Source organism: Apostichopus japonicus, chromosome 5 (assembly GCF_037975245.1).
Source record: "Apostichopus japonicus isolate 1M-3 chromosome 5, ASM3797524v1, whole genome shotgun sequence".
Taxonomy (NCBI): Eukaryota; Metazoa; Echinodermata; class Holothuroidea; order Aspidochirotida; family Stichopodidae; genus Apostichopus; species Apostichopus japonicus.
In genome coordinates this window covers 12,475,732-12,500,343 of record NC_092565.1, presented here as the reverse complement: position 1 = coordinate 12,500,343, position 24,612 = coordinate 12,475,732, and the positions used below count along the sequence as shown (strand labels likewise).

The 24,612-nt window shown below is 38.1% G+C and overlaps 2 protein-coding genes and 1 long non-coding RNA gene across 5 annotated transcripts in view; 1 reads left to right on the top strand and 2 right to left on the bottom strand.

Annotated features, from left to right (window-relative positions):
- Window positions 1-3,816: 3,816 nt before the first annotated feature.
- LOC139967691 (uncharacterized) lies at window positions 3,817-17,990 on the bottom strand. Of its 2 annotated transcripts, none has more exons than XR_011793079.1 (3): window positions 16,968-17,990; window positions 9,813-9,893; window positions 3,817-8,792 (listed from the first exon to the last, which is right to left on the bottom strand). It is a non-coding gene; the product is annotated as an uncharacterized lncRNA (long non-coding RNA). The 2 variants fall into 2 exon arrangements; XR_011793080.1 differs by lacking the exon at window positions 16,968-17,990 and adding an exon at window positions 10,526-11,818.
- On the top strand, window positions 13,469-24,313 carry LOC139967686 (uncharacterized). The gene is made up of 7 exons (XM_071971688.1): window positions 13,469-14,918; window positions 15,557-15,802; window positions 17,997-18,146; window positions 18,550-18,681; window positions 19,256-19,456; window positions 19,911-20,077; window positions 21,228-24,313. The coding sequence occupies exons 1-7, from the start codon at window positions 14,756-14,758 to the stop codon at window positions 23,052-23,054; spliced, it is 2,886 nt and encodes a 961-aa protein (XP_071827789.1). The 5' UTR covers window positions 13,469-14,755; the 3' UTR covers window positions 23,055-24,313.
- LOC139967684 (probable ATP-dependent RNA helicase DHX34) overlaps window positions 21,626-24,612 on the bottom strand; it is a 28,773-nt gene continuing 25,786 nt past the window's right edge. The window contains exon 27 of one of the 2 annotated variants that reach the window (XM_071971684.1): window positions 21,626-21,766. The gene's annotated coding sequence lies outside the window, so the exon portion shown is untranslated. The remainder of the gene's footprint in view (window positions 21,767-24,612) is intronic. The other variant, XM_071971686.1, reaches the window with a different exon arrangement.

Sequence of the window (24,612 nt, the reverse complement as noted above, 5' to 3'; positions counted from 1 at the left end):
CATTTATCGATTTTGCGACAACAAGTTTTTGCACCTCAAACTTGAAAAAGTAAGACCGAAAAACTTTTACGACGAACAAAGGATAAAAACCTTTTGTTGTCCCCTAAAAGTTTTTCCGTTTTCTATTGTTCCTCTGAAAAGTTGCAAACTCAGCGAAAGAAAAGGGCGCTCGACGCATCTTGCCAGTGATACGTGATTTCAAAGCAGTCAAATCAAACCTTCAGTTTGTCATCTTGAGTTTTATCTTGACATTTATGAATAAATGGGTCAAATTTTGGTAAAAATTTTGGCAAAAACTGCCCTACGGTTTTTTAAGGTGAAAAAACTTTTTGTCGCAAAGGCGATGAATGTGTATCTTTTCTGGTAGTTCGCGACATGCTGATTACGAATCTGAAGTTTATTTTGGAAATGGGTACCGAGTGTGGGCGTGCATGGGGGGGGGGGGCAAAAAAACATGATTTATGATTTATGAACAAAAGTAGAATTATATAGACAAAAGCCTTTCCCGGTCAGATAATTACACGAAATTGGTGTATAACAAAGACAAGGGTGTCTTCTACTCCACGTCTAATTTTAATGTCGATGGGTGTTTCAGAGAGGACAAAAGAGGAGGCTGAAAAGAAATGGTTTTCCAATTTGTACACTTACAAAGAACACGTATTTCTATCTTGTACTTTGGGACCACGTATCTCCCGTACGGAAGCAGATATGGACCTGGGAGTTGCAGATTTGGGCTCCTGAGCATCGATTACTCCCTATTACGTCTTTTGGGCTAAATCGATTTGGGGTCAATTTTTGGCAATTTTTATTTGCGCCAAAAGTAGGTTTTTTGTCTGAAAAGTTAAAAAAGTACTTCTTTTTGGTACCCAATTCCAAAATAAACTCAGATTCGTAATCAGCGTGTCGCGAACTACCAGAAAAGATACACATTTATCGATTTTGCGACAACAAGTTTTTGCACCTCAAACTTGAAAAAGTAAGACCGAAAAACTTTTACGACGAACAAAGGATTAAAATCTTTTGTTGCCCCTAAAAGTTTTTCCGTTTTCTATTGTTCGTCTGAAAAGTTGCAAACTGAGCGAAATAAAAGGGCGCTCGACGCATCTTGCCAGTGATACGTGATTTCAAAGCAGTCAAATCAAACCTTCAGTTTGTCATCTTGAGTTTTATCTTGACATTTATGAATAAATGGGTCAAATTTTGGTAAAAATTTTGGCAAAAACTGCCCTACGGTTTTTTAAGGTGAAAAAACTTGTTGTCGCAAAGGCGATGAATGTGTATCTTTTCTGGTAGTTCGCGACACGCTGATTACGAATCTGAAGTTTATTTTGGAATTGGGTACCGAGTGTGGGCGTGCATGGGGGGGGGGGGGCAAAAAAACATGATTTATGATTTATGAACAAAAGTAGAATTATATAGACAAAAGCCTTTCCCGGTCAGATAATTACACGAAATTGGTGTATTACAAAGACAAGGGTGTCTTCTACTCCACGTCTAATTTTAATGTCGATGGGTGTTTCAGAGAGGACAAAAGAGGAGGCTGAAAAGAAATGGTTTTCCAATTTGTACACTTACAAAGAACACGTATTTCTATCTTGTACTTTGGGACCACGTATCTCCCGTACGGAAGCAGATATGGACCTGGGAGTTGCAGATTTGGGCTCCTGAGCATCGATTACTCCCTATTACGTCTTTTGGGCTAAATCGATTTGGGGTCAATTTTTGGCAATTTTTATTTGCGCCAAAAGTAGGTTTTTTGTCTGAAAAGTTAAAAAAGTACTTCTTTTTGGTACCCAATTCCAAAATAAACTTCAGATTCGTAATCAGCGTGTCGCGAACTACCAGAAAAGATACACATTTATCGATTTTGCGACAACAAGTTTTTGCACCTCAAACTTGAAAAAGTAAGACCGAAAAACTTTTACGACGAACAAAGGATTAAAATCTTTTGTTGCCCCTAAAAGTTTTTCCGTTTTCTATTGTTCGTCTGAAAAGTTGCAAACTGAGCGAAATAAAAGGGCGCTCGACGCATCTTGCCAGTGATACGTGATTTCAAAGCAGTCAAATCAAACCTTTGTTTGTCATCTTGAGTTTTATCTTGACATTTATGAATAAATGGGTCAAATTTTGGCATAAATTTTGGAAAAAACTGCTTACGGATTTTAAAGGTGAAAAAAACTTTTTGTCGCAAAGGCGATGAATGTGTATCTTTTCTGGTAGTTCGCGACACGCTGATTACGAATCTGAAGTTTATTTTGGAATTGGGTACCGAGTGTGGGCGTGCATGGGGGGGGGGTGGCCAAAAAAAACCCTGATTTATGATTTATGAACAAAAATAGAAATTATATAGACAAAAGCCTTTCCCGGTCAGATAATTACACGAAATTGGTGTATAACAAAGACAAGGGTGTCTTCTACTCCACGACTATTTTTAATGTCGATGGGTGTTTCAGAGAGGACAAGAGAGGAGGCTGAAAAGAAATGGTTTTCCAATTTGTACACTTACAAAGAACACGTATTTCTATCTTGTACTTTGGGACCACGTATCTCCCGAACGGAAGCAGATATGGACCTGGGAATTGCAGATTTGGGCTCCTGAGCATCGATTACTCCCTATGACGTCTTTTGGGCTAAATCGATTTGGGGTCAATTTTTGGCAATTTTTATTTGCGCCAAAAGTAGGTTTTTTGTCTGAAAAGTTAAAAAAGTACTTCTTTTCGGTACCTAATTCCAAAATAAACTTCAGATTCGTAATCAGCGTGTCGCGAACTACCAGAAAAGATACACATTTATCGATTTTGCGAACCTCTTACTCGTATTTTTTAATAAAAACAAGGATTTTAGTGTTACAATTTTAAAGGCACCTCATAGATATCAGCATTGGCATACGGAGGCAAAAGCATGCCGGAATAAATAGTAACGATTTCATCACTTCTGTAGAATCAGAAGGACCCCTGATCCATTTGCATGATTATGGCAAGAATAGAAAAAGTTTCGATTTTAGATCAAAGATTGAAAAAAATCATAAGGCTATATATATATATTGCCTTACCAAATTTAGGGGGTAAAGATCTAATTTCTCTGATACTGAAAACCTTATAAACACTTTACTCCAAGTTAGGAAGTATGGATATGATTTATAATTGGCATGCGGATGCATAATATCGAATATGAAAGCCTTACTTTGCGTGCAAAAAGGTGTAGGCCTACTTTGTAGGACAGCGGTTCTATTGGACGTTTTCCGTCATATTTATTTCAGGTTGGATGTAGTTTTGTTGTGACCAGGCAGCGTTTATGAAACTTAACAGTTCGTCTAGTAAGATTTTGTACTATGACGAATCTCAATGTGAAATAATTGTATTAAACGGTCTTAGCTTGGCAGTGAGTTCACAAGCTTTTGTATGGGTCGGCTGTTGATCTCAATATGTGTAGTCTCTTCCACCAGCTTATGATTATGTGAAAACTTGAACAAACCTGTTTCAGCATAGCTAGGTCTTAAAAGTAACTTTCGACTTTCGTCACGCTTATGATTATGGGACAACTTGAACAAACCTGGCTAGGTCTGTGAGTAATTTCATATTGTCTAGGCCAGCAACGGTTGGGTAGAATAGGGTTCGTTAACACAAGAACGTGAAGAATACCAGTCGGAATACCAATACACTTAAGATGGCAAAACATCTCCTTAATTTTTTCTTAAGGCATAAAACCTACAGTACATAAAAAGGAGAGAATTTATTTTTGTCATCATTCATCTTAAAGCCTAAAGGAATAAAACTGTTAAACAAAAGCAAACACGTATCTGCATGTTCATTTTCTTTTGACTTTTCGTATTTTAATCAATAGATAAAAAATAATATTAAAACATCAATTTTATGACAGTAGCAAAAACAGTAGAAAGAAAACGCAACAGCCAGGAAAATGTAAACTTGATTTCCTCCAGTTGTCGTCCCAAGAAAGTTCCAGATGGAAACTGACATTAAATCATTTTCATACATTCAAAAAAAAATGTCTGTTCCAATTTCGAAAATACCCCCCCCCCCCTGCCTTCGACAAGCAAAAACTACATCAAAATCCAAAACAATTCCATCCAAGAATGAGTTGATAAATAGTTAGTCGATTCAACACTGAGACAAAAGACTTGAAGCAAGTCCAGACTTGTACCCTAGCAACCATGTGATTAAATTAATACACATAGCTTTATACTTTGAACATTCACATCTTGGGTATTGAAAGGGTTGCACTAATTTTTTTCAAAAGTTGGCTGTTCCAATAACGAAAGTATCTGCAAGAAAATTTGAAAACACCACACATTTTTCGTCGTCAATTTTTGCAATTTGATTTATCCTTGAAGAACATGGAAATATTCTTAAACTTCACCAGATGACCCCAAGTTGGGAGAGTAAGGAATGTGACCGACCCCACAGCAGGGTGGTCATGACAACATGTAGTGTGCTTATACTACCACTACAATTTCATGTTGATCCTCATCAATACTGGCGGAAGAGAAATATGTATAAATATAAATACTGGAGGAAGAGAAATATGGTAATAACAAAGTTTTACCTGTGGAGAGAAGTGAATCATTCATCGTTTATAAAAACGGCTGGAATGCAAGTCTATCTTGAACAACAGTAAAACATATGGAAGTGATAACAACCTAAACATCTTGATTTGCTCCAAGATGTCAAAACGGCAATTGGAAAGCAATCGATACTGGTGTCCCTAAAGGGCAACAAATTGTTATTTTTATTGGGAAATGAACAAAATACAAATCCTTCAGTACATGCCTCTCCTTTTCCATTTTCAAAAATTTGATATGCATAAGGATGAGCAGTGGTTCTCTAACTATGGTTAAATTAAGATTGATTAATTTTTTTTTCTTATCAAGTTACTCATTAAAGCTGGCTGGCTTACAACAATCTTTCAAAAGTTTTGATGCCTGTTAACATTGCAAGTGACAATTACGTCAAGATTGCGGCAAACTATGAACTTGTGAGAAGTGCTAAGGAGACTCATGTTCTCATTAAATATAAGGTGACCAGATGTCTCAAATTTCTGGGGATAGTCCCTGGATATCTTGTAGTATAGATTTGTTCAAAGTCCTGAATGTTTTAAAGTTTGCATATTTGGCTTTTCTCGTTTTGTAATGGTTTAAAACGTACCATTTGATTGTTTACAAAAATTGAAGCCATATAAACCAAGTCTATTTGCACAAAACTAAGTTTCTCACTCTGCAGTAATTCAATATTAAAAATGTTTTTTTGTGCATATTACAGATGGAAGTTACCCATTTTCCAAGTTTTTCGGTCTTTGATTTTTTCTTTGAAGCAAGGAACACAGAAACCGTGGGCAAACAATAATACTTTAGCAGGAGTTTTGAGGGCATCTCGTGTTTGGCAGTGCTATAATCGCACCACCACCAAACATTCAAAATTTCACCCCTCCCTATAAACAAAGAGTGTAGGTAACACCATCTGCATGATGATGATGTCAACATGGGAGAGGGGAGGGGGAGGGGGCCAACATTAATATGTCCTGGATTTCCTGGAATAAAATATGGTCACTCTGTCTTAGTGGTAAGCAGTACACATTTCTCATAACATAACAATTTTCAATGGCAGTTAGATTTTCAACCAACGCTATGTGTCTACAGCAACACCTGTGTCTTTCTTCATACCTGCAGCCGCAATGCATAAGTGATGTAACTCTTGCCAGAAACTTGCAGTGAAAGTATATACGCATAACATATTTACGTATCTCTGCAGTAAATCACCATTACACAATTATTCTACACCAGTCACATGCATGTTGCTACGAGCACACAAGCATGAGCCAATGACAATCAAGCATGATGCACTGTTCTGTTACCATGACCACTAGAAGTATTCAGTGTAACATTCTCGTCATAACTCTTATCCATTTGTCACATGGCTAACTATTCCTGAGCTGCAATAAATTGCCCAATTTTTCCCTTCTAGCATAAACTGGCAGATCAGAAGCTCGTGGCTACCTTTCTTTTCACTCAATTTTAATGTTGACGATGATCACTTTGTGCAAGGTTTCGTCCAGCAGCTACCAGGACCCGATTTCCGTTGGCAACAAAATGGCGGCCGGTTTTGTGCCTCTTCATAAGCTCTTTTTATATAACATTGACATTATTCATTGCATATTTAAGATCTCACTTATGACAAGAAACGGTAATAGTGCCCCTGGAATATTTCTTTCTAGTTTTGCCGGATTTTCTCACCATTGGGAGTTAAGAAAGAACCTTCAACACAGTTCATTTGCATGTGCTTTGAGACTACTGCTTGAAGTTCAACAAAACCTTGAAACTGTCAAAAGTGTGCATTCCATGTTTTCTTGCAACTCAATGAAAATTTTACAATGCCTGAAAGGATCATGGTATATCTTCCTGTCTTTTTTACAGTTAATGTTGGTGTTTATTCCTTTCATGTGTGTTTATTGAGGCATCATGCTGCCTGACAGGATGACAGGATCTTAAAGTATACTCTGGCTGACAATGTTGAGTACTAATTTTAATCGTGAGCTATGAAGCTTAGAGAAATCTTTACGATGCCCGAAAGGCTCTTCGAGTACCTCTCGACGTGTTTCCTGAAGCTCAATGAAACCTTGATTGCATCAGACAGGAAAAAGACAGCAAGTGAGAAGAAGATGAATGTGAATAATGTTTTAAGATGTTTATAAAATGTTATCAGATAATGTTATCAGGTCTAATTATCAAAAAAAAAAACAGTTCATGAAGTTAAAATTCAAAATTTGGCAGTGAATTTGTCCGTTAGTTTTTTGAATTTGTTTTAAAATTTGCGTGACAAGTTCCATGACTTCTCCAGTCCCAATAATAATCACCTTTCCTTACTTCACACTCAAACAAATTCCTTAACTCCCATCCAGATGACTTCTCTAAACTAACAAATCAACTATTTTTTGCTACTTCTTCTCAATCAAATTTCCTACAGTTCAAAAGTGACGTTAACATTACGCAGTCACAATTTTGAAATCTATGTTTTGAAAAAGTTCATAATCACATTCAAAACTCAAATCAAACTCATAAGACCATTTGTAATAGACATAGCCAAAGACTTTGCTAATTTTTGTTTCTCTTAGCAAACTTGATCACTTATGAGATAATGAACAGAAATAGTAACACAAAATTCTGTCGTAAATATCAGACAGGATTAATTCAATTGAAGACGTAATTATTTTTTCATTAAATAGATTGACTATTGCAACGACCAGCGTGCATCAACAACCTGTTAGAAAACCTTGCAATAATTTAACTCGTTGTTTGCATTGAAAACATTTCAAACACAATAAAAATAGTGATTTAGAATTTCTGTATCATCTTCACAATCAGATGCAAAGTTGGGGGGGGGGGGTGAGGGGGGAGGAGGAGGAGGGAGTTTCCTTCAAAACTAAATTAAATGGGTGGTTACTTTAAAACTGTGCATATTGCTTTTGGTTTTTGATAAGAAGACAAAGACCCAACAATCATTGCTGGTCCATGCTATAGATAACTGCCATAAACAACTTCCACCAACAGCAATTGAAAATCTTAACATGTTTGTTCTTACAAACACACCAATACAAGGGTGAATCTATATTCTGTAGTGCAGCTTCTAGGCTGAATGTACCCGCCACTCTTGAGCACCAAACAGCGACATCTCCCCAAATTTATTTGAAATGATTTTACAGTCTTGCAAGTTTTTTTCGTTGCCATCCATTATGAACATCCTCAAGTTTTTGTATTTGATTGTGCCTCCCTGAACTAGTAACACCTCCTCCATCACCCCTTCATATAACCCTCTCCATCCACCTTTCCCCACCTACTTCATTTCACCCTTTCTTCCAATCAAGGCTTTAACAAATAACTTGGAAAGTTAGCTCAAGGCTTATCGACCCTTCTCGAAATCCATCGGATTTTAAACTTCATTTGTTTTCAGAAAAGTTGACCAAGACCAATCACTGTTATGCACTCCCGTTGACATAGCTAACCAAGAACAGTACCTTCACATACGATAGTACGCGAGAGCTTTTAAACAAGAAGGTGTCCTTGTCTCTTCCAACCTGTAGCACTTTAATTTACATCTTTACCAATTAATTTAAAGTTTGGTTTCCACCAAAATTAACATTTCTCATGCCTCACACTTCCTCCCTCCCTAAACGTCCCTTCACACACTTCAATTTCAAAGATCTTGCCTACACATTCTCAAACATAAATAACAGTTCTACAAAGCATTGCACACTTTTCTACACCCTCCATTTCTACTGTTCGTCATCCTATCTTCATATTCAGATACTTCCTTGTGCAACAAACATACCAGACAAAATCTGCTATTATCTACCAAACTGGTCAGCTTGATTCTCAGTATGTTAATACTTCAGTTGAAATACTAAAATCGTGTCTAAGATTAACATGTTGTCGATCTGGAATTCGCAGCTATGGTGAATTAAAGACCCCATGGATCACACAGAAGAGGAATTTGAAGCTAGCTTTTCACTAGCTTAATCTCTCTTTTCACTGCCTCGGACTAGCTTGTCACTCTTCACTGTTGTGTCAGACCGGGTGCCTCTCTCTCTCTCTCCCAAATATGAAAGTGACTTTTCTCAATATCTCCTTCTTTCTCACGTGAACCACAGGAAGAACATCTGTCTTTGGTCCTCTTCATGGACGACTGGTATAGTTAATGATGAACAACAATAGGTGACTAGAATGTCATCCTTTGTCATGAACATCCTGTCCTTGGTCTGTAGCAAAGCATCATGGGAAAATCCTTACAGGAAGAACAAAAGAAAATATCCATGGTTACAAGTCTATCAAGGGACTGAATAAGAAACTAAACTAAAATCACCCTAATGTCCTACCAAACAACAGTTCACACCAGAAATGTTGTAAGATCTCTCAAAATGCTGTTTCCACAGAGCATGCACATAAACTGTGAACTCATGGCTGAATAATCTTGTTCCCCATTTTATCACTCACTTCCTGTTTTCTTTTATGTTGTCTTTGTGTGCCTACTGCAAGCATATTTTTACTCACTTTAGAACATGATGTTAAACCTAATCTTGTGGGTTTGGTGCCATCCCTGGCTTAATACCTTTTTAGGATTGGCATGAATTATATATATCGATTCAAAACAATCCTTTGTTCCATCGATACATGTTATTTCAGAGTGCAGCTATCAACTTCTTTAGACCATGCAACACCGATTAATACGGTATATTTTCATAATTCAGTTTATGAGAGAAGAATGCGACCCAAGATACGACTTACATATTCTATCTACTACTTTGTTTACAATAGATACAGAACAGCAACCTTTCTTTCTCTACCGGTGCGGTGTATAGTACTCTGTTTAATAATATACTAGAAATATGAAGCATTTCAAAATTTACAGATACATATGGCATTCCCGATTTTCTCATTCTTCAGTAAAGAGCGGTAAAGAAGGAGCTGCAAGAGTAGTTGTCTAGTTGTGAATATTATCTAAGCTCAGATAACCCCCCCCCCTTTGCATCCCCTCCCCTCCCCTACCAACCAATAGTTGTTGACTATGAGGTACAAACAGGAGAGTCATTCAAGACACTTGGAATCACAAATTCTCATCATTTGGGAAACTTATAGGGCCAAAAACAGACGGTCAGCTATGTGAGAAGTCAGAAGAAATTCACTTTCAACTTGGCTGACTGCCTGGGATTAACTGAGTTACCAATAATATGTTTCTAGTCATACTTCCTGCTTGCTTTTCCGATAACATTTCCTGCAGTTTCATTCTCAATGATTAATGTCTTACCCTGTCTCTCCAACTGGTCAGGGTGACCGATTTGAGGGTGTTATCCTTCTCTAAGATTTCTTCATTGCATAGAAGATCAAGCTGTGGAGAGGGCAAATAAAATGCAAGATTATAAGTATAGTTGACATTTTCCTCACTGAAGAGTTTATCTCGTTAACAACAAATTTGATCATTCTAAAAACTGTTAATTAACATTTAACCATAGTTCTTTCCCAGATGGTTAAATTACTCTGATTAATACCAAACTAAGGACCAAAACTATAATTACAGCGGACCCTGTGACCACATCTGGAATTCTAGCATTTTTATACTGGGGTGAAATTGGTGAATATTTTCAACTGCCCTCTGATGGAATACTCTTCTCATTGCATGGCGATAAAAAACTAAAACTACAACTTAAAACATTCTCTGTAAAAGAGTCCCCCCCCCCCCCAAAGAAAAAGCAGAAAATGAAAAAGTTTAGTGGTTCCGATGCCCCAAACATATTCATAGTATTCATATGCCATACATGTTAACATTCATGAACTTGAGCACATCGAAATGAAGAGGAATTATCTATCGACTAATGTGGCAATGTTCATATACATGTACCAGGAATCAGTTATCATGTTGACAAAGTCTATTCAGCGACATAGTATAAGAACAGATACATACATGAATATTAATGAGGTCAAATTTTATGATCTCATGAAGTCATGTATCTATATACTTACATTGTATTATCCAAGTACATGTATAAAGCTAATGAGAAAACAATTATCAGGCGCGTATCCAGGATTTTCTAACCCGGGGGGCGTGAAGTACTATCTAAGCGGAGCACCACCATCGGTTGGCGCGGAGCGTACAAGAAAATTTCTGGTTTTGATACCCCCCAGATCACCGGAAATAGCACTTCTCGGGCTTGAAAATGACCAACTAGATGTACACTTTTGCCTGAGAACCAAGTATTTCCCAAAAGTTTTTTCCATTCATAACCTTTTTGCAGATTGTCACCAGTCACACATCATGTTCGACCTGATTGCATGTCCTATGGATGATTGCTTTTGTAGGTGATTCTACGTCACGGCCCACAATATCCGAAAGCCCCACTTTTGAAGGTTTTAAGCCCAATATTTGGTGAGAATTTGAAAATTCACATTTCTCGTGAATAAAATCACTTGAAAACATACCCATAATGTTGCACAAAATTCAATCTATGGACAAGCAATATAGAAAATCCTCCTTGAATCCCTAACAGACAGGTCAAAGTTGCACGAGTAGAGGAAAGTATGATGAAGAATGTTGGTGAGGAAATTTTGGAAAATTCCGACACAGTTAATTTTATTGGTGTAGAAATATTGCAACCTCTTATAATGGCTATTATAAAACTTGGTTGAAGGAAATGAAAAATAGGAGATATTTCCGATATCAGGTATATCGAAACCGAACACTACACACATAGGCGTAGGTCCCGTAGGAGGCGGTGGCTGCAGCCCCCCTCCCCCCCCCCCCCCCCCGCAACCAAATTTTTCCCCATCTTTTTCGGGCACCTACTGAAAGAAAAATAAATAGCAATGAATAGCTTAAAAATGATCTCCTTGGTAATTAAAATAAAGTTGTAAGCTTGGCCGACATTACTACTGTAAAAGAGAGTTTTGACATAAATGGATCTGTATGATTTTTCTCCATCTACATAAGACATTTGGTTGTTTACATAGCATCGGTATACTGTGCAACTTTGACGGACCGTGCGGTACACGATTCTATGCACTGTAATGAGCGATGCTTGCTTAAATGATATTGGCACTGATATGTTGAACGCGCGCTTTGCGCGCGAAAAATTTTAGCTTTTTTTTCGGGCAAGTCATTACAGCCCCCAAATCCAATTGGGCTCCTACGCCTTTAACTACACACATAGACAGTTTTTGAGGCTGTTCATCGTGGAACATGCATTTCAATGCTCACTGATATGATGTTTTATCTGCTCTTTGCTTTACAAATTCGAACAGGTGTGTAGCCAGTAATTGCCAATAGAGGGGCGAAGCCTGTAGGCAAACTATCTAAGCGAAGCGCCATGATGAGTTGGCGCGAAGCGTACAAGAAAAATTTTGGCCGAAAATGCCTTCCAGATCGCTGGAAATGACACTTCCCAGGCCCTGTAAGTTGCATCTAAGCATTGTCTATTTTGAAATTACTAGCGATGTCATAAAGAAACTTTGCTCGGGGGGGGGGGCGGTCGCCCCCTTCCCGAAATGCGTCATGTACCCCGACGACTCGGTCGAGTTCAAGACCAGCCACAGTTGGTTCCATATAGCACAATTATACAATTGTTTAAGGCGTCCATACACACACACGCGTTATGATAGACCATATATAGTATTTATATAGATACATTAGTGAGAGAGGAAAAATGGAAACGTCAAAAATGGAGTTGTCGGTGTAAGGGGTAGGGTGAGGCGCACACCACCTCCGTAATCCTTGATCTGTCACTGGCTACCCTGTGTATATTATAGGGATCAGCGCTTTAACTATGACTGTTCCTCTTTCTCTTCCCGAGGTCTTGGCTATCTTCTACTCCTCCTTTTTTCCTTTTTCTCTCTTTTTTCTTTTGCTTTTCCCTTCCTCCCTCTCCTCCTTTTCTTTTTCCCCCTCCTTTTCCCTTTTTTCTTCTCTTTTTTGCTCTCCTCTTTTCCTTACCCGGGGGGCACGCGCCCCCAACGCCCCCCCCCCTGGATACGCACCTGATTATAGACTGCCGCAAATGCGATTTCCGTCCTATATTCAACAACTGTGGATAAATATAATAAAATGAGAACTAGTGTACTATAGTGTAGCAGGTGGTAAGGCCCAGTTTATTCTTACATCTTACATTCTTACATCAGGGACACATAATTAGAAACATCCAAATACTTTCCTTCCAAAATTTTATCTTCTCAAAATATTTCCCGAAATTGACCAAAACTTCAGGTAATTCAACTGAAAGTGGAAACACTGCAGGACGTGAAGCTATAGCTCAAATTGCCAACACACAGTGTGAGTTGTAAACGATTGTTTTGTTCGCACTCAGTCCGGTTTGCTGACCACAATTTACCAGTCTCGTGTCTAGATTATGTTTCACATGATTGAATGTGTTAATACTTCAGCGGAGAAGTCACGCCGAACTATGTCAATAGTCATAATTCTCGTCTTTTATAGCATATCATTTGCACAATGCTGGATCAAACTGCGCCAAAGCTCAATACAGGCCTGCAGTTCGAATAATGATCTAAAGTACATACATGCCAGCAAAACTACAATTCGATTTTAAATTAAAAAAGCAAACAATTTAACAAAAGTTACTAATGTTTTAATTATTATATTTGTGTATAGAGGGGCCATTCTGGGAGGGGCCTGGGGTAATTTCCCCTACCCCCTATAAATCCGGCACTGGATATCTGATCGGAAAAGGTTCAGTTGGAGGATTGTTTGCATTCTGCCGGGGAAGCATAGGACTACTACTACGGAGGTGCTAGAGCTGCTAATAAACCTACATTATGGTCTAAATATGCCTCAGAATGTACCATTTTATCTGGGAGCTTCAATTACCCCACTGCATAACCCCCCCCCCCCCCCATTACAAGTACTTGGTTCACATTTTGTCCTCCCATGAAGACTCAGGTCACTATACCTAAACTCAGTCAGGGGCACTTAGGAGTTTATTACTATTATTTATTGGCACAATCTTGCGTTAAGATCTACTTGTATAAACCTATTTATGCATCAGAATGCACCATTTGACGTGTTAAACCTTAACTTCTTTTCTAGGAGTGGATCCTTCTACATAGGGGTCGGCATCAATGACCATAGTGCAGCCCCCTACTTGATAAAATCCTTCATTTATCTCTGGCCCTTCACAAAAGTTCAAACCCATATCTTAATCACTGCAGTCAGGGGAATTTATAATCCCCCACCCCCTCACAATTGAAGTCTATGGTCCATTTTTATTGACTTGTATTGTTTACTCTACATAGTACATATTACAAAAACATGATAAAAGTACACGCGCGCGTCTGCACATGTAGGTGTTTGGCAATATGATTTTCGTCTTGCGTCTTGAGAAACGACACGAATATAATGAATAGCGCTAGATATATGTGTTTGCTTTGCGTGGAATTTGACTTACTACCCGCACACTTACACAAACAATGAAAAGACTACACCAGTCCGCGCGCCGACGCGCGCGTCGTTCATAACCTAAGCAGCGCATACTGAATGAAGCCAACTGCTGTTGAATCGTACTCTACCAGAGATTTGTCGTACGCGCAGAGCTATTTTTTTTAATTAAACAAAAAGAAGCAAAATAAGAGATTGGTTTCTTTTTTAGTTAGAAGCGAGGTTATTGAGAGGCGGTATAAGAAATTTCTGGTGAGAAGCATACAGCCTACAACTTATACACACTATAAGTGAAGCCAGCACACGCGCGAGGCTGCAGATTTAGGCCTACGTATTTCTTGCAGCGCGTTCGTATACACTAAATGATGACGCCGCAAGATATTTGACTGTAACATGCGCGCGTCTACACATAATTTCATATAAACACGCACATGAACGCTTTGTATTGAAGCTATGTGCGCATCAAGTGTACTTGTTTATTATTGAGCAACAATTATTTCTAAAGGAACAGAATTGACTATGAGGTGCTCGTTGAAGATCGTTTATGCCCCGCGTCTGCAGCCTGTTACATGTTGTACATAGTTAAGTTGAAACTAGCCTTGCTGGAAACGGGAAAGCTCGGTAACACCCCTGTTGAAGACATTGCTAAATTTATGACCTCCGACACCCAATAAATATATCCATTGCCAGTAGGACTATTCAAGCTGGCGGCATCTAAAGACAACACAGGTGGGGACGCCATTGCTCAAGGCCATCCTGCAACTGTAAGCAATAATGGCAATGACTCAAATAACAATCAAGCTACTGTGGCTATGTCAAACATTCAAAATGCGATCTCGGAAATGTTGAAAAACATTCGAAATTCTACCTCATCGTGTACCAATGAGAGTACCCAAAGTGTCCAGAACAAGAAGATTGCAGAGAGACCACGGCCACGAGAAAGTACAAACGGAAGTAAGAACAACGGGAAAGACGGTGAGATAAACATCTTGTGAAGTAAAAATTTAACTTTCTTGTTCGGTTAGATGGCTCGGTGCAATTACACCAATACTTAGTCACGTGTCAATGTTTATGCGCAGCGCATGCATGCGCGCAATAGTTGTGAATGAGGAACAAATATGTTCTCATTGAGATGTGCTCCAGTGAAACGAAACCATTGATTGAATGCTTCATAGATAATAATTGTGTAAAGTATTAGAATGCCTAGCCTAAGCATAGGCTGAGGGTGGGGTGCGCGGGGGTTGGCGCCTTTGCAACCTCTACTGAATAACATGTAACTAGGATGCATCAATGGTACTGGTTTTCATTTTCGAAGTACACATAGGCTACCATGGATTGTTTCTTTCATTTTGGTTACCAACTTAATTGCATTAAAGAGCAAACGTCAACTTGGTTACGAACCGTTAAGACTCAGAGTCATATATCTGTCTTTCTGGAGGAATCTCATCAACCCTACCGCATATTTAAAAAGAAAAGAAAAAGTAGGCCTATCTGGGATGTAAGGAAAGGGAGAGTTGGTGTCGTTACTGGATTCATATAGTCATATTTTATAATAGAGGGACTGTACAAGGTTACCATTTACTTACTATTCTACATCTCTGAATCCCTTTTAGGTGGGTCAAAGTCTCCATCATCAACATCGAATGACAAAAACACCAAAATCAAACGTCCCATGAACGCATTCATGGTATGGGCTCGTGAATATCGAACGATACTGTCTAAAGGATTCCCCAAGGAGAGTAATTCACAGATAAGCGTGCGTCTTGGGGATATATGGAGCAATTTGACGAACGAGGAAAAGAAGCCATTCTACGACAGAGCCGATAAATTAAGAAGACAACACGAAAAAGATTATCCAGGTAAGTAGGCCTACATATGCCGATACGGAAACTTGCCCTATGATTCATACCTTCAATGGCATATGGAGCTTACAAAATGTACCCGCCTTATCTACCCCTCCCCATTCCCTCCATCTTATCTTATACAATTTGTAAGTATGTTATCTTAAGGTGTGAAGCTGGATACAGCCTGTTACGTATAGGGAAACGTTCTTACAAAATCTTTACAATTAGTAGTGTTTGTGCATTAAACTGGTTCAAATTATACATGGTTCTCAAAGCATGCACGTAGGAATGCTTTACAGTACATTGCTCAATGCAGTAATGAGACTCCAGCTCTCATGGGCAAAGGAAATCTAGCAGTAATTTAATTAAAATGTTCGAGTTAGACATAATTGTTGCTAATCGTTTCTGAATAACAAGCCTAGATTAGACATGCCTTGATATTTACTGATAAGTTAAGTGGTGAGGTATTGTACGCGCCGATATGTTGTTTGTTCTTTCGCTGCACGCATTGAGAAAACTTTCAACGGCACGCGCACGCGCGCATACAAACGGAGACAGTCCGCGCGTGCATCAGCGAACTGCTCCGCGTGCGCGCGTATATGCCATTAAAAACAACCAAGAACTTCGAATAAACAACACGCGTGGAAAAAGTTAGAATAAATCAAATAAACATGTGAGCGTAGTATGGAAAATTATCGTTACAGATGACCCTAAATCATCCTTATCAATTTCTATGCCCTAATTACATTGTATTTAAAACGTCCTGGAAGGAGCACTCCGCAGTACGAAAACGTACCAACCATTTAGGGTCATGTGACGTGCTCCCAGGTGCTACTAACATATTATTAACCCTCTGTCAGCTCGACATGATAAGCGTTCCGTAGACACAGAACGCCACTATAACGGGCATTTTACGGCAAATTTGAGAATAATTGCTAAGGTATGGATGATAACGTTGTTGATGGGTTTTACTTTCCGTCTCATAAAATGCTTGATCTGCATAGACCCTAGCTACTATTCGAACATCCATTGCCTTAGTCTTAGATTGTTTACGGCGGTCACTCCTATCATATTAAACGAGATGCTACCATCTCGTACCTTTAAATTAATACATAACAGTGTTCGTCTGGAAGCTTCTCTAATTACAAAATCATTACCAAACTAAGAAACAAAAGCTTACCGCGAATTCTCTCGGTAGAAGTCGGGTCCATCCCTTGAGAAAAATCATGACCCGTTATCGTACATCCTCCACTAAACTGTGTTAACAATAACATTTCTGTATGTCACGAAGACAAAAATCACAATTTGCAAGTAACTTCCCTGAACTGCAGGACGGGCATACGTTGATCCAGAACTAGGTAGCCATATAACATAGATAATAACCACCGGGCAGCGGTAAAATACATGCCTTTAGCCTCACACATGGCTGACATAAGCATCAAGCATATATGCGACTACTACATTTCTACACAATAAATGATACTGGACCCACGCCTGCTATTGTAACCTGCTGTCTTTCTACGACATTCCCAACATAACTCTTTCTTAAGGAAAAGTCGCCCAGAAAACCCGGGCTCGAAAACCAAACTACCAAACAACTGATCCGCTCTCAACCCAATACTACACATAACTAGCAACCTTACAAACATTCCTGTAGCCATTGACCAACTTTATGAAGGGAACGCAACAATTTCAGGAACTCAATACACATTACGAGGAATGTATCAACAAAAGAATTCAATTCACTATACAGTGGTAATTTCTTAAGCATATTTATACAGGTCTAGCTGTACTCAAAGCCGAAGTCAAAATGAATTATTCAGGTCATACATACGGAGTCTATGCATGCTCAGTTCATCGCTACCGCCATCACTTCATGTCGGGAAACATTAACTGTAGTTCTGATTCTTTCATTTCCTGGCAAAACTGACCACTGTTTTGTTGAGAAACATATTTTTGCCGAGCTGTTCTTTGAAAATATTGTTTTGAGAGATTGTTCCAACAAGAAATATACTTTGTTGCTCTGTTATTGAGATGTGTATTGTGTTGAACGTTGTTTTCTCTACAAAACAATTAATTTTGGCAAAACAATAAAATCTCATTGTTTGGGGTTGATTAAATTGAAGAATATGCTTAGAACAATCTTCTAAGTTGCTCTTCATATAATTATTTATCAATATTTCTCGTAATATTGTTTCAATTTCAACAGACTGGGTGTACCAACCGAACAAAAAGAGACGAATTGCAACATCGCTACAGGCTCCTCAATACCCAAACCAGTATATTATAAACGCATCAAATCATGGAATAGCACCAACGGACAACAGGAATGTTAAAATTCTACCCAGACCGATAATTGGTACGTTCTCGTTTAAATGGATTGTAGTCACTGGTAAAATATCTGTTATATAGCCATTTCTTTTATATCTTGTGTAAGTGATGTTCCTCAAAACAAACTGGACAAATAAAATTTTAAAAAATAAAATAAATAAACATAGATGTAAAAACATGTTCAATATTTCAAACCTGCCGCCTAGAATATTTCTCAGTACTGACAATTCAACAGATTTACGAAAACGATAAAAACAGCAATAACAATAAATCAGGATATCGTACGAAACATGGATGGAAATTGATGGCAAAGAACAGATGTCTTATGACAACAAGGTAGACACCCAGATAGTTAATAATAAAGTTTTTTGCTCAAGCTTGTAACAGTATTTATGTGTAACATTAACGTTCTTCTACTTTCTTCACCACAGTATCATCAAGCGAAGTAGGCACAACGCAAAGCCAAGTACTTGTTCACGCCCCGCAGGGTGACTCCACTGTTTACCTGTTACCAAGGGAACAAATGAACCAAAAGGAAGAAATATCTGCCTCTCGACACACAGGTAACCATCCAATGAGAACGACATGCATCAAACAAGATATATGTGAAATAGATTTGTCCACCCAGTAAAGTAATTAGCCCATTGCCCACTCAGTAAATTGTTTTGCCCACCCAGTAAATTAATTTGCCCACCTAACAATTGTTGTGACAAGCGAAGTTCATTAACTATGGACATGGTCATATTATCCTCAATTAAATGAAAAGAATTAGGTTCAATATGCCCAACATTTTGATTGTTTTCCATATAGCTAGCATAAGCAGTGGTTTGTTGAACGATGTTAAAATCACTATTATACAATTGTGTGGAACATCAGAAGATCTAATATTGCCCACCAGTAAACTACAAAATAGCCAATGGGTGGGCCAAAGAAGTAACAGCTGCCTACTGAGTAAATTATTCTTATTTACTTTGTTGGTTTAGTGAGGTTACACTTCAACTATCTGTCGATATGTGTGCGTGTGGTATCATCACCCCAATATGTTGAATAAAGCTATAAAGTAGACCTGAGAATGAAATTTCTTATTAGTAACAATTATTTCCTTGTTTAAACATCCACAATAAATGTTCATTCTAGAATGGATGCAGTCATCATCAAATGAAGCATTCCAAAACACTTCTGCACCCATGAGAACAAATCAAACTGCACCATCAACTAATGGAATGATACAGAATGGCCCTGCCGTACCCCGTCAACTTACTGTAGCCACACCAGCTAACTCTGTTTCAATTGGTGCCAATACACTGACACATCAAGTGCCAACTCTGCAAGCAACTGGTAAATGAAAACATTTACCCTAATCTTCTTACATCGTTGCATCAGTTTGGGTTTTCTTTAGAAAAGCCTCATAAAGTCAACACAAGAGAGTTCATGTTATTTGTAAGCTAATAGATGATGTCATGAAACCGTCACCACCTGTTAATGATTAATGGTTTTATCATTAACTAATTAAATTTCATCTTAGATTTCATCTTAGAGTAGTCCTTAAATCAATTGTTTCTTCCTGTTTTTCCTTACTATTATATATTACTACATATAGTAAATGGGTGATCAATGCGAGCAGAAATATTGATTTATTTAGTTGTTGGCTTGTTTGTTTCTCTATATTAATACAAACGGTTTGCGTTAAGATTTATAACGGTTCCGATACGTACTATGAACAAAAACTGCAATTTTAAAAACTGCATTTTTTCAAGTATTTACTTTTGTCTTTCATTTGAACTATTCTCAGGTCCCATACATACACCAACAAAGGGCCCTGCTACAAGTTTTGTGGAAGTGTCACCCCTATCAGCTGACAGATTTCAAACACTACTGAGTCAGCACCCCATCGCATCTCTTATAGGACAGCTGAGTCCAGAGTGCAAGACAGCCCAGGATGGACAGCTTACAGTAGATGTAAGAATATCAGCTCAATATTATATGAAATACAATATATATAAAATACAATACTGAATGTCACGCAGTGTTTGCAGTCTTAATGTCATATTCTAAGCATTGTACATCCTCTGCGTTCATGTGTGATCCTTTGATATGTTACAGGTTATAATATCTGTTTGAAATCCAACAGCTAACTTTATTTCAGTGGACACTAAAAATGCTAAGGCTTTGTGATGCAAAGCATTGCTTCAATACATTAGAAGACAATGTATGTATGTTACTTAATACCTATTCAAGGTACTCATACTTTAAAGCAGCTTATTGAGTGGAAATTTATAAATATTTCAGTGCTAGCTCGTAGTAAAATCCCATAACAAAGTAACTAGTGAGTTTTAACTGAGTTAGTAAAGTCAATTTTCATTTCCAGTGTTTAAGGCTAAAAGTCGGAATTGTTGAAAATTTTGAAATTTGATTTATACACATGATTTATACTAACTATGAAATGTGTCCGGCCGACGAAATATTTAGGATTGAATCAAATTCTTAAATTGATCAATCATTTATATTCAGTTGGTGAATAAAAAAAAATACAAGGATGCCTTATTTTAGTTAATAGAAATATTATTTTTTAAGAAAGTCATTTTGCTTGGAAGGAATTTTGACCAAACTCAAAATGCTGCTTTTAAAATATGTTAAATGTCTCAACTGGTTCTTTGTCAAAAGCAACTTGATGATGACCTATCCTCCTCAGTCAAGGCATCATTGTTAATGTTAATCAACTGTCGTAAAATGTTCTTTTAGCTATCCATAAAGAGCAACACATTCTGAGAAGTGAATAATTTCAATATCATTTGTCATAAGCAAAAGTTTAATGCATCATCTATAAATATTAATAGTTGAGAGAGACTTTATATCTTATCCGTATTTGTGATGAGTTTGTGAGGACTCAACTGACTTGGCTGTTAGCTCAAGTAGGTATCCAGCCGTTTGATCGATGAGCCTAACGGTTAAGAGTATTGTAACTTATACTGCACTGGTGCAAGTTGCTTCCAAACAGTCTGTAACACTACCTTTACATCAAGTTAATGTTGCACCTGACCCAATAAAGATTGTCATTTTGACACTCAAGCAGCTTAATTTTTCTGTATGTTATATTTCTTTGCAATAGAGACATCCCACTGGAAGCAGGAAAATGAAACCGGCAGCTTCAAAACCGGCCAAAGGAAATCAAATATCCAGTGCTGAACCAGTCATGTCGACTGGCTTTGAAAACACCTCTTGGGGTTACGTGACTGGACCATACCCGAGACTACCAATATCTGGATATCCATCGCAGACACAGAATGCTGTTACTTCTACACCCCTGATGCACCATCAACAGCAGCAAGGGTGTTCTTTAGTACAGCTGCCCAGCCCTCATCAGTACATAGGCCCAAACCATCCAGGCTGCTCGTTGCATCCGTATGTCCATCAGGTTATGGCTTCTCCAATGGGTGCTGGAGCTGTTTATGGTCCAGTGGTTCGTCCATTGCGTATGAGACCAGATTACAGCCAACCTCCTCCTCAACTGATGCTTCCAGCACAGCGTGGCGTGATGATGTATGCATCACCGAGACCTATCCATCCTGCCTTCCGTACTGTCGAGGGATTCAACCAGCGAGAGGCTGTGGGTTTCCCGACCCAGGCCGGTAACGTGCAAAGTTACCCCTGTAAACGGAATGCAGAAAATAATGATCGTAATGTTCATGTTGACGAAGGTAGGAGATATGTTGTAGAGAATACACAGAGAATGAGAAATGGGAACAACAGCAACAACACAGCTATTAAAACAAATGATAACAACAACAACATCTACAATAACAACAACCACAATAATAATAACAATAATAATAAAGCCAAAGACAACCTAGTCAGTGAAAGCAACAGTAAGTCAATCACTGGCAACACTACAAGTTACACCAACAACAGCATTCTGCATAACAAACGAGCTCCCTCAGAGATGGTAAGTGATTATGCTAAAAATGAAACCAAATGCCACAACAATGTGAACCAGACTGTTCAAACGAGTATCAAAAATGACATCAAAACACAACAGCAGCCTACAACTTCACAAGACAGACAACAGCTAGAAGCTGTGAGGGCTAACGGTGTAAAACCCGGGAGCAGAACTGAGACTGCACCTCTGCCTCGAAACAAATCTTTCTTGCAGACATTAGGTTCTCCGATAAGCAGTAATGACGTAGCTGAACAGCTCGCAAAGCTGATCCGGCCTCCCATGCAACCGTACGCCGTAGCCAAGAAAACTCCCTCATCCCAACATAGTGCACCTCAGCCCCACCAAAGTACAGTGTACATTTCACAGTCCGCACCAGAAGCGCAGGAAAAACGGCAACAAAAAACAGACATACTTTCACAATGTGTGGAGCAAGTTTTCAGTAAGCCTGACATGAAACAGGTTGAGTTTGTAACCAAAGACCAAAACAGTCCAATGTTTCAGTTTGTCAAACCCGTGGTACAAATATCAGAAGGAACGGGTAATAAATACAGGCTCGTCGCCATGGAGACCGTTAGTCCACCCACTTCACAATTTGAATCTCCTGTCGCGAGTAATCGAGAACAGGTATCGACAAACTTGAGCAAGAGCTTTCAAATACTCGAGAAAGATAATTTTCCACGAAACATATTTCAAACTTCCTCAGGCAGCTCACTGAGCAGCGATGAGTCGCCCCCAAACGTAAAACATCAAAAGCCGATAGACCTATCCATCGTAAATGCAACCACCGGTGTGTCAGTCGTGCAACACTGTGATAGGCTACCGGAGGGTTGCGACAGGTTCTTACTTAACATGGATTCCAAGGAGATTCTTGTGAACACCCAGGGTTGGGATGTCCAAAGATGTGGACAAATGGAACACGGTCCTAACTTAGGCGATAGGAAAATGCTGGTACAATTAAGGAAAGCGCATGATGAAATGTGTAAGAACCATCAAAGTTGAATTAGAGATATTTGAGATAACTAAAAAAAAATTAAAAAATTAAAAATGTTGTTAAAGAAGTGACTTATTGACTTAAATATTACAATTTACCTATGTGAGTGTTTATCTGTTGACTACATGGTTTCATTCTATTGATGACAATTTTACAATATGACTTTATTAGCGTCACGTTTTGGAAAGGGATATTCCTGTGGCACTCAGTGTGACCATAATACAGAGAAGACAATATTCACTAAATTTCTAGCCAAAAACTCAATCTCCCATTTATATCTTGTTCCTAACTCTTCACTTGGATTTTGAAGGTAGCTTGATCTGGTGTTTTTTTTTTGCTAGATAATCCCTTCCATAATTCAAGAAATGCAACACAGTGGGTGTTCTGTGACGTCATCATAACAGTATTGCTCAAAGCTCAAAACGTTTACTTTCCTTGTTCATAGCCTCATTCTGTATTGCATAGAATGTATACTTCTAGCTTGTCATATACTCTGAATTCAAGCTTTCACCAATAGGCAAAGGTTTTAAAATAGTTACACTTTACTTTTCCTCTTTATTTTCATTATATCAAGGAAGATAAAGACATCTTTTAGTTCTGTTGCCATGACAATGACACTGAAGCAACTAGTATTGAGAAACTCATGATTTAATTTCACCAAAGTTTAAAACTTCCAATTTTCCCAATGGTGTCAGATTTCATTGTTTCATTTAAAAACTTTTTGCAGAAAATACATAGTAAAGACTTTGACATGAGTCAACTTTTGACACTTCACTTCACTTTCAAAAAGTAATAATTCATCAAAAACCATATATTCCTATTTTAATGTCTATTAAAACGAAAATTTAAAGTTTTGTCAAATTTCTTGCCAAAGAAAACTTGACAAATATTCTTAAATTTTAAAAGATTTTACAAAGCTCTGTACAGTATTAATGTGATATGATATGACCTTGGGGTGATGTATCACAGCCACTTACTGAGAATTTCATTTTTATGGACTCAATTCTTCAAATAGTTTGAATGTTGCTGTTCATTGAGTGGTTGCATTTAAAGCACTTTATTGTTAAAATATTTTACAACCAAATATCATTTTAATGTAATGCTGTGACCTATAGAATGATGGTTCAGATCACTATTTTATATTTAATTGCATTTCTATATTTATAAATGAGAATTCCGAAATTTCAAAGTTGTATTTTGTTGTTCTATGTCATTGTTTCATTTGTTCAGGCTGCACAATAATAAAATCCAGTTGTTTTGAAAACTTTTCTGTCCTGTAATGATTTTATTGTGTGTTTTGTGAATGTTTCTTAATTCAAACAAGAGTGTAGATAAACATGTGTCCAGTGACAACTGGTTTAGCTTACTTAAAAGATGAAGGTATGGTGTAGTGGACTAGCATTTAGAGTGTCCACCCCAAAATCATTAGGTTTCCTGTTCAAATCCTCACCAGGAACCAGATTTTCTAGACCTATTCAAAATTGCTTTCTTGCAGTGTTGTTGAGTGGAGTCTTCCGTGGATTTGGTATAGTTTCTGGTTGAGAATTAGGAACTGGGGTTTGCTCC

Excerpts from the sequence above, each read along its gene's own strand:
- LOC139967686 (XM_071971688.1), top strand. The coding sequence starts at position 14,756 with ATGTCAAACATTCAAAATGCGATCTCGGAAATGTTGAAAAACATTCGA. Across the intron at positions 19,457-19,910 it reads GCCAACTCTGCAAGCAACTG|GTCCCATACATACACCAACA; the intron begins GTAAATGAAAAC and ends AACTATTCTCAG. Across the intron at positions 20,078-21,227 it reads ATGGACAGCTTACAGTAGAT|AGACATCCCACTGGAAGCAG; the intron begins GTAAGAATATCA and ends TCTTTGCAATAG.